The sequence below is a fragment of the Gopherus flavomarginatus genome, chromosome 3 (assembly GCF_025201925.1).
Source record: "Gopherus flavomarginatus isolate rGopFla2 chromosome 3, rGopFla2.mat.asm, whole genome shotgun sequence".
NCBI classification, from domain to species: domain Eukaryota; kingdom Metazoa; phylum Chordata; order Testudines; family Testudinidae; genus Gopherus; species Gopherus flavomarginatus.
The window spans coordinates 266198403-266217384 of record NC_066619.1 but is presented as its reverse complement, the minus strand read 5'-3'; the positions used below and the strand labels follow the sequence as shown (position 1 = coordinate 266217384).

Below are 18982 nucleotides of genomic sequence, written 5' to 3'. Positions count from 1 at the left end.
ATCTCTGCATCTGTCTGTCCCAGTCAATATGGGGATAGTAGAAATCCCCCATTATTATTAGGTTTCCTGTTTTTGTAGCCTCCCTAATCTTCCTGAGCATTTCATAATCACCATCCTGGTCAACTAGTTGATAGTATATTCATTCTGCTATGTTCTTATTATTTAAGTATGGAATTTCTAGACATAAGAGATTCTGTGCTACAGTTTGATTCATTTGTGATTTTTCTATATTTTACTCTACTTTCTTTCACACACAATGCCACTTCCTCAATAGTATGAACTATTCTGTCATATATATATTTTGTTCCCTGGCATTACCGTGTCCCACTGAGTATCATTGTTCTATCAAGTTTCTATGATGCCTGTTATAGCAACATCCTCATTTAATACTAGGCACTCAAGTTCAAGTGTGGAGTTTTTGTATGACAACTCACTGGATGTGATTTTGTAAGAGTAAGGCTTTACTAAGTGGCACTTTACTCCTCAACCAAAAATATTTTCCTGACAATTACTGATATAACATACTGTACTACCAAAACATATTCCTAGCTATTCTTTCAAAAAAGTTCTATATATCTATATCTTAATCTCATTGTATTTTAAATTGGAGTACAAGAAAGAAATGGAAGGATTGAAGATTTATACTGAAGTAAAATATTACAGACATACCTTAGTAAGTAACTGACTCATATATACTAATGCAGGTGTTACTACTGGGTGCCAGAAGTCAGAGGTAGGAAATAGTATTGCAGTAATTTTCAAATAAATGAGCTAAAAAAAGAATATAACAGATTAAGAAGTTAGAATACAGTAAATAACTGAGTATCGTAATTGGTTTTACATATAATGTGACTCTCGACATAGAACTGCTATGTAGTAATCTCAAGAATACGGAGAAGTAATAATTGATATGTAACCTAGTTACTGAGATAGTCTATACAACATATTGGAGCAGTGGAATATTTATTATGTATTTATATTGCTTTAATTCAATGGGAGCTGTTATAACAACAAACAGGCAATACAATGGCTCCCCAGATAAGGACATCATGGCACAAATCTGAAAGACTATGTGGGTGATCAAAAGGACTAAACAGCTTTTAAAGAGCACTCTCCTTGAAGCTGGACAGAGAACTGTTTGGTGCGTTAAGAGAGGAGACCCACATCTTGTTGGTCCTGGAAAGGTCAGAAGTTCAGACCTACCAGGATTCCTATATGGAAGATGGATAGTTTTCTCTATAATGCTTTTGTTCTAAATAAATAATACTTTGCTCTAAGAAGGCTGTTTGGGTACTGGATCTCAGAGTGAAATGAACTGCAAGCACTGAAGATAAACCAGGCCTGCTGAGGCAATCATGGTTGATCAGAGAGGACTTCAACCTATGGCCCAGTCTAAGAATTCCATCCCAAAAGATCAGAAGAGGTCAGAGATTCAGTTAACCTGGTAACTGTGACAGTGACATAGTAAATGAAGAAGCTAGAAGAGAACACACGGTCTTTCATGATGCATCCACAAGTACTGCCCAAACCATATTGGAATAACAACTCAAGAAAAACCAACCTACCCAATCTTAAAAATCTCTTAAACCTGCTAATCGTCTTCTCTCCTCTTAGTCTCTATTACTCCAAAACACTAATCACAGTCTTCACTCTTGTACTACTCCATTAAGCCTGGAGAGATGAGGCAAGCAGTTCCCTTTGAATCAAACACCGACTTTTAGCTTGCCCTTTAAGCATGTTATCAAACAATAAGTTGTCACTATTTTAAATTCATCCCATCCTGAATTCTCAAATAGCCAATTGCCTATAGTTTGGAAGAAAAGTCTATTCATAGATGTAGGATAGCTAATAGAACTGTGAAGCACTAATAAAGAGCGACACTCAACTATTTCATTCCAAGGTTCCTAATTTATTGTCTATCATAGCTCTGTCTTAAAAAACAAAACAGAACACAAAACATTGTATTACCTCCACAGTTATGTCTGTTAATGATGCAGAAAAATTTTTGCACTGTAGAATACTAAATCTCTGTGGAGACTTTTTATTTTAAAACAGTTTATTTAACTGAATTTTTTTTTCGTTTGATCAGGGATAGGAAGGACAACATTGCCTTGCTCTACATGGCAGTAATTTTAGCAATGTTATTAAGTGTTGCAGGAAACACACAGAATCCTACACTCAAGTCTCAGCCAAAACAATGTTCAGTCATTTTAAGACTGAATAAAAAAACCTGCAAATCAGTTAATTTAGAATCAGACAGGGTTTTCTCCTGGCAATTAATATTTTTGCTGCCATGCTTCTGTTCTGTAATATTAATTTATTCCAAGACAGGCGATTCAGGGCATAGAAAACCCACAGAAGCTGCAATGTGTCATACTTTGAATGACAAGCTTTGAAATGCAAAACAAGATTTAATGTCACCCTGGTATTTTACACTAAAGGAAAAGGCAACAGACTTTTCTAAACCAAATGTGTTAATTACCATGTCTAGCCCTGGAAATGTTGCACGGCCTTTGACTTCAATCATTTCTTCCATGTCACGTGCAGCATCTTGGAGGACAAACTTAACGCTGTTACTTGCACCTTCAGGAAACATCTGGCAAAGACTGTACAACGGCCTATTAACAAGAAACACAAGTCACCATGAAGTTACACCATTTATATTAATAAAGAATTATGATTTTTAAGCACCTTTGGAAATGTTATTTGTGCTAGGCTAAACACATACTTTGAATAAAATTATTTCTGCAGAAGATAATTAACTGGTGCACACATATGGCTGCTATGCTTTTGGTTTTCATTAGGCCTTGTGAAATACAACCTCATTTATAGGTTTGTGGGTTTTTAAAATTTGAATATTAATTTCTAATGCATAAGTATAATATTGTACTCAAAAACCATGTTAAGGTAGCATGATCTGAAGACTTCTTTCTGAATTTCATGACCATTAGAGTTATTGTGACTAGGTATCGAAGTAAATGGAATGTGTGTTCAGAATGCTCGATGCTTAGATTCTGCTCAATATGCAATGAGACATAGTTTCGTTATCTATTTGTGTTTTCCCATTTTAAGGTAATATTGTTATAAGGAGACGGTGGTAGCAACCCTTGTATTTAGGTTGCCTTACATCTTCCATTACAAAAGATTTATTCCCCCCCACCCCCCCAAAAAAAAAGCTTTAACTTCTCCATTGTTTGCAGCAGGGTTTTGGAACTGAGTAGGGACAAAGTCCTCGGGCTAGAGAAGTGATTTTTTTGTCCCATGAAATTCCATTCAGGTTAAGCTGAGATGTAAACTGCTAAAAATCACCATTTCCTCTCTCTTGCTGGCATGCCTCAGGAAAAATTTGTAGCATGCCAAAATAACAACACTAAATATTCTAAACAGTCTAGCCTATGCCACCACCAAAGTGATGCAAGCAACATACATTCTGCACAGGAAGCATCTGGGAGTGCTGTAGTGGTGAGGTGACAGGAGAGTAGAGCCAGGCTCCCCCTTCCCTGACCACAAACCCAAGACCGAGAACATGGGTTTAGCCTCCCATCTCTATCTTCTAGGGGCAGCAGCCCTCCGTCTCTCAGGGAGAAGAGTGCTAGACCAGGCCAGCGTTCCAACACCACCGCCTGGACATGCACATGGTGTTAGAGGTCCATCCTCCGTTCTAGGATAACCACCTTCCCCTGCTGCAAGCTAATACAGATAGTCCTGTATCTCAAGTCTGCACTGCAATGCTGATAGTTCAAGGTTCAAATCCTATTTATGATGCATGATGGGGAGATTGTTTCAGTTGCATATAATAAAATTTTTACTCTTTTCTTCAAAAATAAAATAAAATAAAATAAAAAAAGGATATTACATACACAACCCCCCCCCCCATGTTGAAAGAAAATTATTCAGGTTGAAAAGTCAACCACTCGAAAGTTAGGTAATACCACATTTACATGTATGCATTACGACACAGTCTCTAATTACCTGATCACATTTTGCCCTTGGTCCCCTGCCTCACTTAGTGCCCAGGATGGACACAGGACAAAATTAATATTGCATGGGCAACCATAAATCTGGATTTGCCTAACTTTCAAATACTTGACTTAGTAATCTAAATAACTTTCCTTTACACAATAGTTAGTGTGTGTGTGTGTGTGTGTGTGTGTGTGTGTGTGTGTGTGTGTAATTACATATTTCTATAGCTCTAACACCTATGGGAGGTCTAATGCATACTGAGAATTCTATTAAATTCCTTCTGGAATGTTGAAAGCTTTTTAATACAATTAATAACTAAGGCACTAAAAAACAATGTTAAAACACAATAAAGTAAATAGAAAACCAGTAGCTTTCAATGTTAGTAGGAGAATTTAAATTAAGTAACGCACTATGCGTTTTATTACCATGCAACTATCTTTTCCCTTCGAACCACCACGAAGGGGCCACAGTCAACATGTTTTATTACTTACAGGACCAATTTGTCAATTGTTTTGAGCTCTGGTGGCTCCACAGTTGCCAATTCCCCAATGTACTCCAGAAGGAAGCCAAACAGTTTCTGAAAGAAGCATACCATGTTAAAACCATTACAGTTTTTTTCTTTGTATGTGTATATATATATACTTAAATATAGATATTTTTAAAAGCATAGAAAAATAATGAGACAGCACACGGCAAATGAATACTGCTTAGGTTCTCCTGTATGTACATTTTGGACAAAGTTTTCTTCAAATAATGTGAATACAAAACCAATATATTTCAAACTGCTCCTTGAACACTTGGCATACTCACTTTAGCATTTAAAGTTCATTTAAAAACTAATAAACGTACTTCTAACTTTGCTTTGTTTCCCACTGCAAGGCTTGGATGATTGCACTTCTGAATCCTCTCTAGGATAACTAGCTGTTCTTCTATTATTCTTCCAAACAGTAAAGATTTAAGTTTCTCATAGGATTCTGGAACTATGATAAAAATAAAAACAAAAATCAAACATACCCAGATGAACAAACATAAATTAGAAAATATTTTCCTATGTTAACAAACTTCTGGAAAAAAACTATTTCAAATCAGAACAAAACAATAAAACTTCTGGAAACATTATTAAGTTAACACATTTTAAACATTAATAAAAAACATTAACATTGTGTTATCTGACACAGTATGCAATCATATAAAGACTTGACTGCACCACACACACACGCGCAGAGCTAAAGCTCAGGGTCCATTTACCCATAATTTTATATTTTGTGACTTGTGTTTTTATAGCAACACTAACTGTGTAATTTTAAAGTCACACTAACTTAGCATTCTGTATGGAACATATAAGAAATGTAAGAGCCTACCCACTGATGGGAAAAAAAATACATGTGTGTCAGTCAACGTGTTTTATAAAACCTTAACCATTATATTTCCTTAGAGTTCTCTGCTGAATTCAATTTAAACTATTTTATGCAATGTATGTTATTTTATCACCTGCCATCAAATGAAAACTGCAACACTCTGGCAAGTGGTTTGAATGGTTGTCTAATTTCAGCATAGCTTGTTTAAATAGTGTACTACAGTATTCTCTACTGGCACACTAGCTTGGTGAAATATTCAGTTAACAAGAATGAATATCCTGTACACATGCAGAATAGTTTCTTTCTCCACAACCATAGACCTATTCTAGAGATACTAAGAACATAAGAACGTCCATTCCGGGTCAGACCAAAGGTCCATCTAGCCCAGTATCCTGTCTACCGACAGTGGCCAATGCCAGATGCCCCATAGGGAGTGGAACTAACAGGCAATGATCAAGTAATCTTTGTCCTGCCATCCATCTCCATTTTCTGACAAACAGAGGCTAGGACACCGTTGCTTACCTATCCTGGCTAATAGCCATTAATGGACTTAACCACCATGAAATTATCCAGTTCTCTTTTAAACGCTGTTATAGTCCTAGCCTTCACAACCTCCTCAGGTAAGGAGTTCCACAAGTTGACTGTGCGCTGCGTGAAGAAGAACTTCCTTGTATTTGTTTTAAACCTGCTGCCTATTAATTTCATTTGGTGACCTCTAGTTATTGCATTATGGGAATAAGTAAATAACTTTTCCTTATCCACTGTCTCCACATCACTCATGATTTTATATACCTGTTTCATATCTCCCCTTAGTTTCCTCTTTTCCATGCTGAAGAGTCCTAGTCTCTTTAATCTCTCCTCACATGGGACCCATTCCAAACTCCTAGTAATTTTAGTTGTCCTTTTCTGAACCTTTACTAATGCCAGTACATCTTTTTTGAGATGAAGAGACCAAATCTGTATGCAGTATGAGAGATGTGGGAGTACCATGGATTTATATAAGAGCAATAAGATATTCTCCATCTTATTCTCTATCCCTTTTTTAATGATTCCTAACATCCTGTTTGCTTTTTTGACCGCCTCTGCAAACTGCGTGGACATCTTCAGAGAACTATCCACGATGACTCCAAGATCTCTCTCCTGATTAGTTGTAGCTAAATTAGCTCCCATCATATTGTATGTATAGTTGGAGTTATTTTTTCCAATGTGCATTACTTTATATTTATCCACATTAAATTTCTTTTGTCATATTACTTAGTTTTGTGAGATCTTTTTGAAGTTCGTCACAGTCTGCTTTGGTCTTAACTATCTTGAGCAGTGTAGTATCATCTGCAAACTTTGCCACCTCACTGTTTACCCCTTTCTCCAAATCATTTATGAATAAGTTGAATAGGATTGGTCCTAGAACTGACCCTTGGGGAACACCATTAGTTACCTCTCTCCATTCTGAAAATTTACCATTTATTCCTACACTTTGTTCCCTGTCTTTTAACCAGTTCTCAGTCCATAAAAAGATCTTCCCTTTTATCCCATGACAACTTAATTTATGCAAGAGCCTTTAGTGAGGGGCCTTGTCAAAGGCTTTCTGGAAATCTAAGTACAGTATGTCCACTGGATCCTCCTTGTCCACGTTTGTTGACCCCTTCAAAGAACTCTAATAGATTAGTAAGACATGATTTCCCTTTACAGAAACCATGTTGACTATTGCTCAACAATTTATGGTTTTCTATATGTCAGACAATTTTATTTTTAACTATTGTTTTGACTAATTTGCCCGGTACTGACATTAGACTTACCAGTCTGTAATTGCCGGGATCACCTCTAGAGCCCTTTTTAAATATTGGTGTTGCATTAGCTAACTTCCAGTCATTGGGTACAGAAGTCGATTTAAAGGTCAGGTTACAAACCTTAGTTAATAGTTCCGCAACTTCACATTTGAGTTCTTTCAGAACTCTTGGGTGAATGCCATCTGGTCCCGGTGACTTGTTAATGTTAAGTTTATCAATTAATTCCAATTGACACTTCAATCTGTGACAGTTTCTCAGATTTGTCACCTACAAAAGCTGGCTCAGGTTTGGAAAGCCACACGGTGTTCTATTACAGAGACTATATGTTAAGAAGGGGCAGCATACCACTTTTGTGAGCTTCTAAGACAAGCTGCCTTTATTTCAGACACAATGCATATGTGTTCCTAGTTTTCAATACATACTAGAAAAATTATTATGTATTATTTTCTGCAAGACAACACTATTCTGTGCAGGCTGTACGTTTGGTTTTGAGGCAACACTGGGCACAATCTTACATGAAACTTGATTTCAATCAAGGCTTTTTGTCTTTCACTTCCAGGGCTGAAAGGGGCAGTAGAAATAGCCTACTTAGCTCCTGGACAGAAAGGGATTTTCTCATGCTACTCAGAGAAATTCTGCTTGCTGACAACAAGTCATGTTTTCAAGATCTGAACAGTCATGTCCAGTACTCATTGGCCAGAAGGAGTGCAATTATGATGAGCAGCCTCAGATACATAGGGCTCCAACAAACAGACAACCTCTCCCCTACCTATTCAGTCATTAGGAATCTTACCAGTAAATGTATATGGAAGCTCAGATCTGGCAGCTTCTATTTTAGCATTCTGTTCTTCCCCACTTCGCAATCTCTCTTCATTTCCTTTGTGTTTCTCCTTCTGTTCTTCATTTGCAGTGACCTCTTCCTCACTCCCCATGTCAGATTCAAGATCAGAGGGACTATCTGTAGCATCATCTTCTTCAACGATTGCTTCTTCCTCATCTTCTCCACCAGGCTCTCCCTCACTTTCTTCTTCACTCTCTCCCTCCTCCTCTTCATTCCCGCCTTCTTCCTCGTCATTTCCAACATTGAGTTTTCCACCCTATTAATAGAGAAAAGAAACCTACAATATCTTACAGGAATCCTGCTGGGTTTAAAATTATAATTTAAAGTAACGTCCTTACTTTTGTTACTAGAAACACATCAGATTATGACCCTCTCATATCTGAATCTGATACATATTGAATCTTATTTAAAATCCAGTGCTATATCAGGTGGATCAGTTGGTTATAGATGAAAGTTTGGTTCAGATAATACACAGAAGACAGGATATCAGTTGTAGAGGGAAGATGGAGAAGTAGAAACCAAGAGGAAGAAAGCTGGGATGGATTGGAAGCAGTTGAGAGACAGGCAGTCAGGTGACATGCAGGAAAAGCAGTGCTGGGGATGGAAAAGTTGGAAGATGGGCAGCCGGGAGTAGTGTGTGTAGCAAAAAGACTTCAACTCTATTTAAAAAGTGCCGTCTACAGGACTTTTGTACGAATAGGACAAGGAAGATTTGGCCCTTAATATGGGCTTGATCCCAAAATGTCAGAAGCCCCAACAACTTGACCTGAATAAGAGGTGAGGGTGGGCCAAATTCTGTTCTGACTTGCACATTTGTTAACTCAACTGTTCTCAAAGAGATTACAAAGGATGTATGACCAGGACAACTTTGCCCCCAGAATAAAGTTTTACTCTCTTTTATTCCTGTTGGCAGTGTAGAACTAATACCGACCTCGGAGAGGAGACTATTTATAATCTGCCTCATACACCATACCTAGTTACAGGATCTTTATTACTGGTGATTACGCAGGAGGGTGTTGTACACAGATGCCACGTACAATTTGCAGCAACCGAACTCTTGTTTTTCTTGTTAACCAAGTATATTTGACATTGAGAAAATGAAAGACAAACATGAAATCCCACTATGCTGTTTTTACAGGGTCATTTTTCAGAGAGTACAATCATTCAGCTAAGCCAATGCATTCAAAACAGAGTGATCCCTCCATATGAAGGACAAAGATGACTTTATGAGAGCTCTGATCCTACACTGCAGCTAAGAGATACACAGCACAATCCAGGGGCAGGAGGAGGAGGCATTTAATAAAAAAAGTTTACTTTAAGTCACTTTTATGACCTCCCAGTTTATGACTGTTGTGTACCAGTCAGGTCCTTCCGGGTGGAGGGAAACCACAGCTATAGCCCTTATGCTGGTTGCATAGAAGTGGATGATGTAGGAGCTACTATGCTGATTATACCACCAAGTGATCTCCCTACACTGAGGTGGTTCTCTATGATGGCTTTACGCTGCTTTACATTGAGAGCATGGCCAAAGCTGCCCTAATACAGGAATGAAGTTCAGGTGAAAAGTGCAGCGCCTAGATAAAAATAATAAAGTGAACAGAACAGAGTTCTGTTTAATTTGAAATGATTTTTTCTTCATTTCAGTGACTCTGAAAGTCATTATAAAACAATCAAATTCTTACTTTATAAGAAAGTAAACGTCTGTCAGCTTTATCCAGGATGAAGCCATCTGCTAAATCATCAGCTGACATATGCTTGGGTTTCTTTTTGTTCTCTTGTTCATCTTTTCCATGCATTCGACGCAGTCGGTCGGCCTGTGATTTAAAATAAATACAGGAGAGGGACAATATAGTACACATGACTTAAATTACTTTGTATGAAAATTTTGGAGAAAATACAGATAATTAAGAAAAGAAAATGAAAGAGAAAATAAATTATTAACTAGTATTATTCACCTAGCAGAGCGGAGGAAGGAACAATACAAAGCAGAGACATGATAACATATTAGCCTGAACTCTTGATTTTCTTTGTTTTGGTGGGTGGGACTCGTAAATTAGTCTGACTGTATATATTTTAAATCTTATTTGGAAGATATTGAAATATATCATTTATCAAAAGCCTTGTGTATCTTTGGTAATGAAATATTTATTCATATACATATATTATCTTAAATACATATTTTGATAAATGTATTATTTACCAGAAAGTAGTAGCTTCTTAGAGTTTTATGGTTCTGCAATGTGTATGTATATTTCCTATATTTCAAATGGGTTTGAATAAAATATAAGGCTTTGAAAATAATTTTAACTCCATGGGAATCTGTCAACTGACTCATCAGGCTGTAACTGAGCCATTATTTATTGTGGGGCATTCCCCCCTCTCCCAGCAATTAGTTGGACTAGGCACTAGAGAGATGCACAGTATGGAAAAGAGGAAACAAATCCTTCCCCAGCACTTTGACGAGTAGTTACTGAGCAGCTCTGTGGTCACTATAGAGGCTTGATGCTGAGGTAGCCCTGCAGTCTAATTTGACCCTTCTGTGTGAGGAAGATCAATTTAACAGAAGGCTTTTGGCCTTACCTAGACCCACTCTTTGTGCACTGATGCACAGGGAGCACTGAGCTCCAAATTGTGTAGGGAACACACAAACCTTCCCAGGCAAATCCTACCCCTTCACAGAGCAGAATCACATTAGCGCAATTGCCAGGGGACCCTTTGCAGCTACAGGAGGGAAGTGGTGCAGAATTTGCCCAGATGTTAATTCAGCTCTTGTGCACCAAACAGGCTCAACTAACAAAGTTTAAGCACATCTTAGGTCTGAATGATATATAAAACATAGCCAACGTGCTACTTGTTTTTAACTGAAAAAAAAAATTAGTTCTCTTGCTATGTAATCTCACAAGCCAAGTATTCAGTATATTTTTTTAATGGTCAAATTAAAAATCCATGGAAAAAAAAAAGGTAAAATCACAAAAATCAGTGTAGAGATGCAAATAGTGGCATTAGAACAGGACAGGGGACTTATTCTCAGATTCATCTCCCGCAATTTTTAGCATGACTGCTTTCAAACTGAGGTTAAGCAATGTCAAAAAACTGTAAGAGGTCACTACTGGTGAAAGGGCTACAACACAATCTGAAACAGTCTGGTACCTCTAATTTCTGGAGTCTTTCTTGCTCCTCTTTCGCCAACTCTTCCTCAGTCTTCATCCTGTCAGAGGGTTGCGCCTTCATCTCAAACCCAAGTTCTCGAACAATCATATCATACTCATCAGGCTAAAGAAATACACAATTTCATAATTAATAAATTACTTTTCTGTGCTCCTCCAAAGGAAGCCCTCTGGCTCGTTCAGGAATGACTATGATTGGCTCTGGAGAAGGCGGGAAGGAAGGCCAACACAATACAAGAGGTCAAGGGAGAGACTAATGGGTGGAAATTGAAATTCACAAAGACTTCTCCCTCCAGGAAAATTCTCATTCTACAAAGCATACATACATTTGTAAATATGAAGTCATAAGAAAATCTATCCTTTCAAAAATACAGACAAGATATTTAATAAAATTATAACTTACATAGCACTTTATATCTTCAAAGCACTGTACAAAACATGAGTTACATCTCTGTTATGAAGGCATTATCCTCTTTTTACAGATAGGGAAACTGAGGCATAGTTACTCAACATGCCCAAAGCCACACTGCAAAATCAGTGGTAGAGACGAAACTGGAATTCAGAAAGTCCGAGTTCCCAGTCACGCATGTAATCCACTAGACCATGCCACTTGTCTAAAAAATTAGAGATATAAATCTGACAAAATTTTCCTCTTATACTTAACCAGATTATGAATTATCTCCCAAACTGCACATGAATGCAACAGAATATTACTGATTTCCATTTTTTCTGTATTCAACAGATCTCAAAACAAAATCCACAGGTGTCTCACATCTCAATTTAACACCTATTATGCCTATCCCTAGCAAAAAACCTGATCAGTTATTCATGGTATAATAGATTTGTGTACCTGTTAGAATTTCTGGGTTCATTTTCACAATGAATCTATCCAAATCACTAGTATTTCCACCCTTTTTGTTTAAGTCTCAAAAGAGATTTCATAGGCCAGGTGAAGCAGAAGTGAAGTTACTGTCATAGAAAGCTATTGCTAAGTTAGAGAATTTGTGTACAAAAGACATTTCAAAGGCATTTACAAAGTCAGTCAATATCCTTTTCAAGCAAATGCCAACTCTCAGGAAAATGTTTGTCTTAAAAATAAACCAGAATATTGTTAACATTTTTAATCCAACAAGGAATCTCTCTCAAATTCAACAGCTAATGAAAAAGAACAAAGGGTAGCCATAATTGTGACTTACTGGGTGTATAAGTCTTAAAATACTTAATATGAATCCTTTCATTTCTCTAAAATTAGTATCTACTTAAGATCCTTCCAACCTCACAATTCTGACATGAAACTCCTCAAAGACTGTAGAATTCTTTCAATTTAACTAACACACAGGGGGTTTATTTTTAATATTTTAATTAGACATGATCAGCTACAAATCACTAGTGATCAACTTCCTCTTAACTTGCATCTCTACTTTGGTTCCAGTAATGGAGTCATATCAGTTGCACCAAAACAAAGCTGTATTGCCAGAACCTTACCTTGGGTTTCTCCTCTTCTTTATCTTTCCTCTCTGACTTGGGGGTTTTGTGGGAGAGAAGGGTTTGGATTTCTTTCCAGTCAGTGTCAAGTTTTTCTGTGAGTTCCAAGGCATTCTCCCTCTGAGTCTGTCTCTCTCTCTAGAAAGATAAAAATATGCATACAACATTATTTTTCAATTGGCCAGTAGTGTACGTAACTGGACAAGGAATACTCCTGAGGGCATTCTGTGCCAAAGTAATTCAAATGTGCAGAATTTTAAAATATTGTGCACAGAATTTTTATTTGTCAAATATATGTGAAGGCTCCAGCACGGGACTGGAGAGCACAGGCCACTGGTTGCACAGAGGTGGGAGATCACTGTTCAGCTCCCCTCTGGGACATGGACTCAGCGATGAGGCTGCACCCAACCCTGACACAGTGCAAGAACAGGGCTTGCCCCAGAAAAACCCCAGGGCCCTGCCTCTCTGTGTCAGATGCACCAGGTGTGGGTGGGCAGGCAGGCTCAGCAAGGCAGGATCCAAGTGTGGAGGGGCTCAGTGTGGGGGTATCCAGGTGTGGATTTGAGAGGGTTCTATATGGGGCAATCTGGGTACAGGCAGGACCTGGATGCACAGAGGCTTGATGGAGAGTTTCTGGGTGCAATGGTAATTGGATTCTGCAGGGGGGTCCAAGTGAAGGTGGTTGGGGTTCAGCGGGGGGGGGGGGGGGGGGTCCTGAATGTGGGAAGATAGACCTCAGCAGGGAGGCTTTGGTGTGGGGATCCAGATGCTGGTGAAGTGGGGCTCAGTGGGGTGGAGATCCAGGTGCAGCTGGGGCTCGGTAGGGTGTGGATCCAGATGCGGGTGGCTAGCCAGGGTGGTCCAGGTGCAGGGGGAGTGACGCTCGTTGGGGGGGGTTCTGGGTACGGGGTGAGGCTCGGAGGGAGGATCTGAATATGAGGGGGTCTGGATGCATGGGGGTTGTGTGGATGGGGGAGCAGCTCCCTATACAGTGATCCCCCTGCAGCTGAAGAGCGATGGGAGCAGAAGCGCAGGGGAGGAATGGGGGGAAAGAGAGTTTCCTACAGCCAGAGTAGAAATCTGGGGGTGGGTCTGACACGGCCCTGGATGCCGTGCAGAGGAAGAGGAAGTCCTGTCCTCCTGAGCCCAGCAGGTGAGCCCGGTGCAGGGTAGGGGTCTTCCCCAGTCCCACCCCATCTCCACAGTGATTTACCCCTCTGCTGGCTGGCCTGGGCACCTGAAACATTCTGCTGGGGAGGGCTGCATGACTGCTCTTGTGGCTTCCCTTTGCTTCCCTGTTAGAAAGTCATTTTTCTGCAGGGAAGCAAAGAAATCTGCAGGGGACATACTTTTGCCCATGCGCAGTGGCAAAGAATTCTCCCAGAAGTAAAGGAAGTCACTTGCAGCATCAAGAGCAAATGAGGTCCATATGCAGTCAAAACCAAATATGTAATAAAAGATTAGTTCATATCAACTCCTATTTTGCAGCGTTAAGAACCCTTTGCAGAAGAAGTAGCACAAACCTGCAATGGGTGACTACAGGGCAGAGCATGGCAAACAAGTTAGCCACGCTAACAGAGTTCATATGTGGAGGGTTTGGGAACCTACAGAAAGGCAGACACTCTAGACAGTTTTCCCAAGGTAAACAGAGTCAGATATATGATTTTTGGCTCTATATTTAGAAAGCCATATCCCCTCTGCTTACTGTGCCACCAATATTTCTTCTCCTGGGAAGAGAGAGGATTTGTTGGTTTCCATGTCCTAAAGCTGATAATGGTTTTATTGAATGTTTTCTGCCTTCTGTAAGTTTTCACGTGGAAAATGATGTGGTACTTAATGTTGTCAGTTCAGATTTTTTTATTCAAAAGCTATAAACTTACCTTCCCTTGTTTGGATTTGGCAATCAGCTCTTCAATGAGCTCCTTGCGAGATTTAGGTTTTTCCTCCTCTTCTTCATCTTGTTCCCCAGTGAGTGCTTTCCTACGAAGGAGACCTCCACCCCCTCCAAAGTGAGCAGCAGTTAGCTCAGCTGAAAAAAAAAAGAGAATTGAAAGGATTAGAATCTATAGATTTGTTCTCCCTTTAAGCTGTTGGGGTGCTACTTCCGTATTATTAAGGCACAGGAGCAACTGATGGATTCCATGAAAGAATAAAATAGCTAGTTAACCAAGGTTTAAAGCCCATTTCCGCAGATAAAGATTGATGCTTGGCCAAAGTTAAGACTTTTCAGAGAAGGATTCCCACCATGACCTTGGATTTCCAAATTTTGTTAAATTTTCTTTCACATACACACAGGCAAAAGATACTTTTTGATTTAAGACAGCAATACAGCACTTTTTATCTGATGGTCTCAGAGAACTTTAATATATTAATTAAGCTTTACAACACTGAAGATAACCATCATTATTCCTATTTTACAGATAGAGCACTGAGAAGTCAAGTAACTTGACCAATATTCCAGAAAATGTCTATGCCAGGAACAGAATGTGCTTTAATCACCAGACATTGATTGTATTTAATTTATAAGAGCACATAAACTTAGGCCCTGATCCCACAGATATTTAGAAACAATTAATTTTAAGAACATGAGTAGTCCCACTGGACTACAAACATGCAGAAGCGTTTGCACGACCAGGGCTTCAGACATCAGAAGGACATATTCCTCATGAGAGGAACCTAGGATAATATATTAGCCTCAACGATGGATTTCTTTGCTTGTGTTCACTGTCCTAACTTTCATGTAAGACACAATTTGTTTGTTCAGTGCTTTTATTACTCCAAAACAAAATAACCTGAAAACCTGTTTAAAACAAAATTTTTATGTAATGTGTTTATAATCCAATGGGCTACAGAATTAAATATCTATTTTTTCTTTAAAGCTATCTTTCGTCAAGTTAAAAAGAAATCAGCTATTGTTTTAACATAACTAAGGCCATGATCCTGCAATTTGCTTTGCTCAGGTGCAGCAGTCCAATAAGGCCTACGCTGCATGAACTCCTACCACTTAACTCATTAGCAAAACATTCACAAACACTGTTGTAAGAAGTGTGCACATTTCTATTGACATACAAAATCAGTCAGGTTGGCTTTTACCTGTCTATCTAGCCAAATATCATGCAAACAACCTTTATTTAGTGAGCAATATTTATTTATTTATGTAGACCTCCCCTAGTCAAGGGAGATATTTGCATAAATATAGATTACTCACATGACTAAGGGTTGCAGAAACTAGCTCCAGATTTGCCAAATAGAAAAGATAAAAATCAGTATGAAAAGAATTTTAATTTACATCTCCTATGAACAGCTATACCCAAAATGGCCAGACTGAAAACCCCTTACTCACATTAGTGAGCACTTATTGACACAAGAAATCCCACTGACTTCAATGAGACTATTTGCATGAGTAACTGCTCACTACTGTAAGTAGAGGGTTCATAATCTGGTCCAAAGAAATGTAAAACACACACAAAATTTAAGTTATTTGTTTTAACATGAACAAAACAATGTATTTTTCCCTAACTTGTTCTGAGAAATGGCTGCCCTGTTTGTGCTGAAATTTCCGCCCCCCCCAAAAAACCACACACACACACAGGAAAATTTCAGCCCATATAGTTGAAGTATGGTAAAGTTATAAAGCAACTGAAAATAGTGTCCTATAATGGAATGTAGCAGGCAGCCTCAACTACAGGTGTTCCCTTTGGTGCCACCTATAATGTACCATACTTGCAAGCATCCTGGCATCTCTAAATAGTTGATTTTAAACCAGAGTTCATTGTAATTCTGAATGCACTTACTTTAACGATAATCCATACGTGAAAAGTTAATTATGACGTGATGAAATATTATACATATTTCTTAAAATTGTGAATGGTTAAAAATTACAGCATGATATTGGCCCATATCCAGTTCTAATCACCACTTTCTATCAGACTAAAGCGAACAGAGATTTAAATCTGAACATTTTCTTTACATTATTTTTCAATGAAAGCAGGCTACGCAACAATTCACACAGCTATATTAACAATGAAAATTACATTGGATAAAAATGTATTAAGATATCAGTTTGATTTTTCTTACCTGACAATATTCCTCTTTCTTCAGTATCACTGTCACTATCAATGACATCATTAAGTTTTTCAATATCTGCTAAAGATTGGCCATAATGGGTCAATTCATCATCTTCATTGAGATTATAGATACTTTTCTTTTCATGATTTTGCTGTGAAAAATAAATCAAACCAACCAATTTAGTAATGAGACAGTTTTCAGATTAATACCAGTTAATGACGGCTGGTCAACAAAAATTTTTTTCCCCCCAAAAGCTCATATTTTCAGTTTAGCCCAGGAGAGCCTAACTTCTTGGTTATTTTAACAGCATTAACAAGCCTACAATTTCATTCAGATACATTAAAGCAAGAAACGATGAGTGTCTCTTGCTTTAAATCCATTGCAGAAACTACAGAATTAAACCAGTGTTGTGAGTAAGTAAGTGGTGAATCAGGCACAGTATTCTGGGGAAGGGTGTTTTTTATTAGTTAAAAAATGACTGGTAAAAATTACTAAAAAAGCAAGCTTGGATTTTGTGTATGTAAAAACTAAAAAAAATGATATTTTTTTTTTAAATAAAATGTTTCAAGTTTAATAACCACTAAAAAATTAGTTAACCATTCTAATAACTTAATCTTATTCCTAGAATTTTCTGCACATGCAATTATGCTGCTTAGCTCAGGAATCCAAACATGATGCAGATGGTAGTAGTATTCAAAACCGATTTCAATTCTTAGAGCAGAGGTCCCCAAACTGTGGAGTGTGCCCCCCTAGGGGGGCACCAAGGAATGTTCAGGGGGTGCGACTGGGGCCTGGTCCAGCTCCTACAGGGGGTGGGGAGGGAACACCACCGAGCTTTGCTCCTGGCCCCAACTGCCAGCCTTGGCTCCGCCGCCAGCCCCGCCCTCAGCTGTGGCCCCAGCCTGAGCCCCCTTACTCTCTCTTCATATCCTCCCCTCCCAGAGCCACGGCCCCACTCCTGGCAAGGGTAAGGGGGGATCACGAGGTAAAAAGTTTGGGGATCACTGTCTTAGAGTGGTAAGACCCAAAAATGAGCTTCATGGGCCATCAAGGGAAACAGCCTTTTTCAGGAGTGTCGGTAAGAACGTGAAATAGTGTTTAATGACAGGTAAAGGATTTACATTTTGTGGGAATTAAATTGAATTCTGTCTAGTTTAACCTCCAAAATCACAACTTTGTAAATGTTAAAATAATTCAGTTTTAAAATTTTTATTTTGGATTGGGCTGGTGAAAAATTTTCCGGGCAAAAACTTTTTCAATAGAAAAATTGATTTTTGACAAAATAAATTTTTTCATCAAAAATGTCTCCTTTACATAGAAAATTTTGTTTTTTCATAAAAATCCTCAACACCCCCGACAACCAAACTATTTCAGTTTTTGGCCAAAATGTTTTGGTTTTCTTAATTCTACCAAAAATTCTGAAATTTTCTATATATATATTTTTTTTATGAGCTCTAATTCTGGAATTCATTTAGATCAAATAAAAGATGCAGATAGGCTTTCAGAAAACAGAATGTGTGGGAGTAAAAAAATGAAAGTTAGGTATGTTTGCCATGTTATAGGTTTTGGTAGAATCCTTAGGGGCCAAGCAATGTATTATTTACAGAGAGCTTTATTTGGCAAATTAAAAATTTCTACATCTATTTTTTTTAAATTATTTTTCATTCCTACACTTTACCTGTCGTTCCAAAGTGAACCTCTTCATCATCTTCTCCTCTGGGCTTATTTTGGTATTATATTCACCAAAACGCTTATCTTTAAATACATTGGACTTTTCCCGTTCTTTGTATTCTTTCAGCAAAGTTTGTGTACGCTGAAAAACAGATCAATGCATTAACATAACAAAAGCACACCTGAAGCCAATGAACTAAGACCTAATTTATTCAAACCTACACACACTGAATATGAGAACACTACAGCTGAATATAAAAAGACCAATTCTAATCAATAAATTTAAAATTTATTTTTATTTATTATAAAATTATAAAAATTTATGTTTTTACCCTTATTTCATTCAATGGATTATACTTTATTATACTCCTAAAACAACTATAAACAATGGTAAAGAAGAACTATCATCTCAGTCCAGCTCCTCGTGTACAAGAAAGAATTTATTTATCTATATCAGGGGCCGGCAACCTATGACATGCGTGCCAAAGACGGCATGCGAGCCGATTTTTAATGGCGGAGTCCCGGCAGGCAGCAGCATTCCATTAAAAATCCTGCCCAGCCTGGCCAGGCCCGACCCGCTCTTCTCCGCCCTTCGCTCCCCCTGCCCTCCCCCCAGCACAAGGGCAGGGGGCAAGGGGCAGA

General features: G+C 38.3%; 2 protein-coding genes across 5 annotated transcripts in view; one reads left to right on the top strand and one right to left on the bottom strand.

Annotated features, from left to right (window-relative positions):
• Positions 1 to 18982, top strand: part of ADD1 (adducin 1) — a 262757-nt gene that overhangs the window by 195934 nt on the left and 47841 nt on the right. The window lies entirely within an intron of this gene.
• NOP14 (NOP14 nucleolar protein) overlaps positions 1 to 18982 on the bottom strand; it is a 49729-nt gene that overhangs the window by 25033 nt on the left and 5714 nt on the right. For all 4 annotated transcript variants that reach the window (XM_050947516.1, XM_050947515.1, XM_050947518.1 and 1 more), the window contains 11 exons: positions 18348 to 18482; positions 16679 to 16820; positions 14482 to 14630; positions 12602 to 12739; positions 11100 to 11222; positions 9632 to 9763; positions 7902 to 8205; positions 4813 to 4943; positions 4455 to 4540; positions 2483 to 2618; positions 670 to 771 (listed from right to left, as the gene is read on the bottom strand). In XM_050947516.1, the coding sequence (XP_050803473.1) occupies positions 670 to 771; positions 2483 to 2618; positions 4455 to 4540; positions 4813 to 4943; positions 7902 to 8205; positions 9632 to 9763; positions 11100 to 11222; positions 12602 to 12739; positions 14482 to 14630; positions 16679 to 16820; positions 18348 to 18482 (1578 nt within the window). The remainder of the gene's footprint in view (positions 1 to 669; positions 772 to 2482; positions 2619 to 4454; positions 4541 to 4812; positions 4944 to 7901; positions 8206 to 9631; positions 9764 to 11099; positions 11223 to 12601; positions 12740 to 14481; positions 14631 to 16678; positions 16821 to 18347; positions 18483 to 18982) is intronic.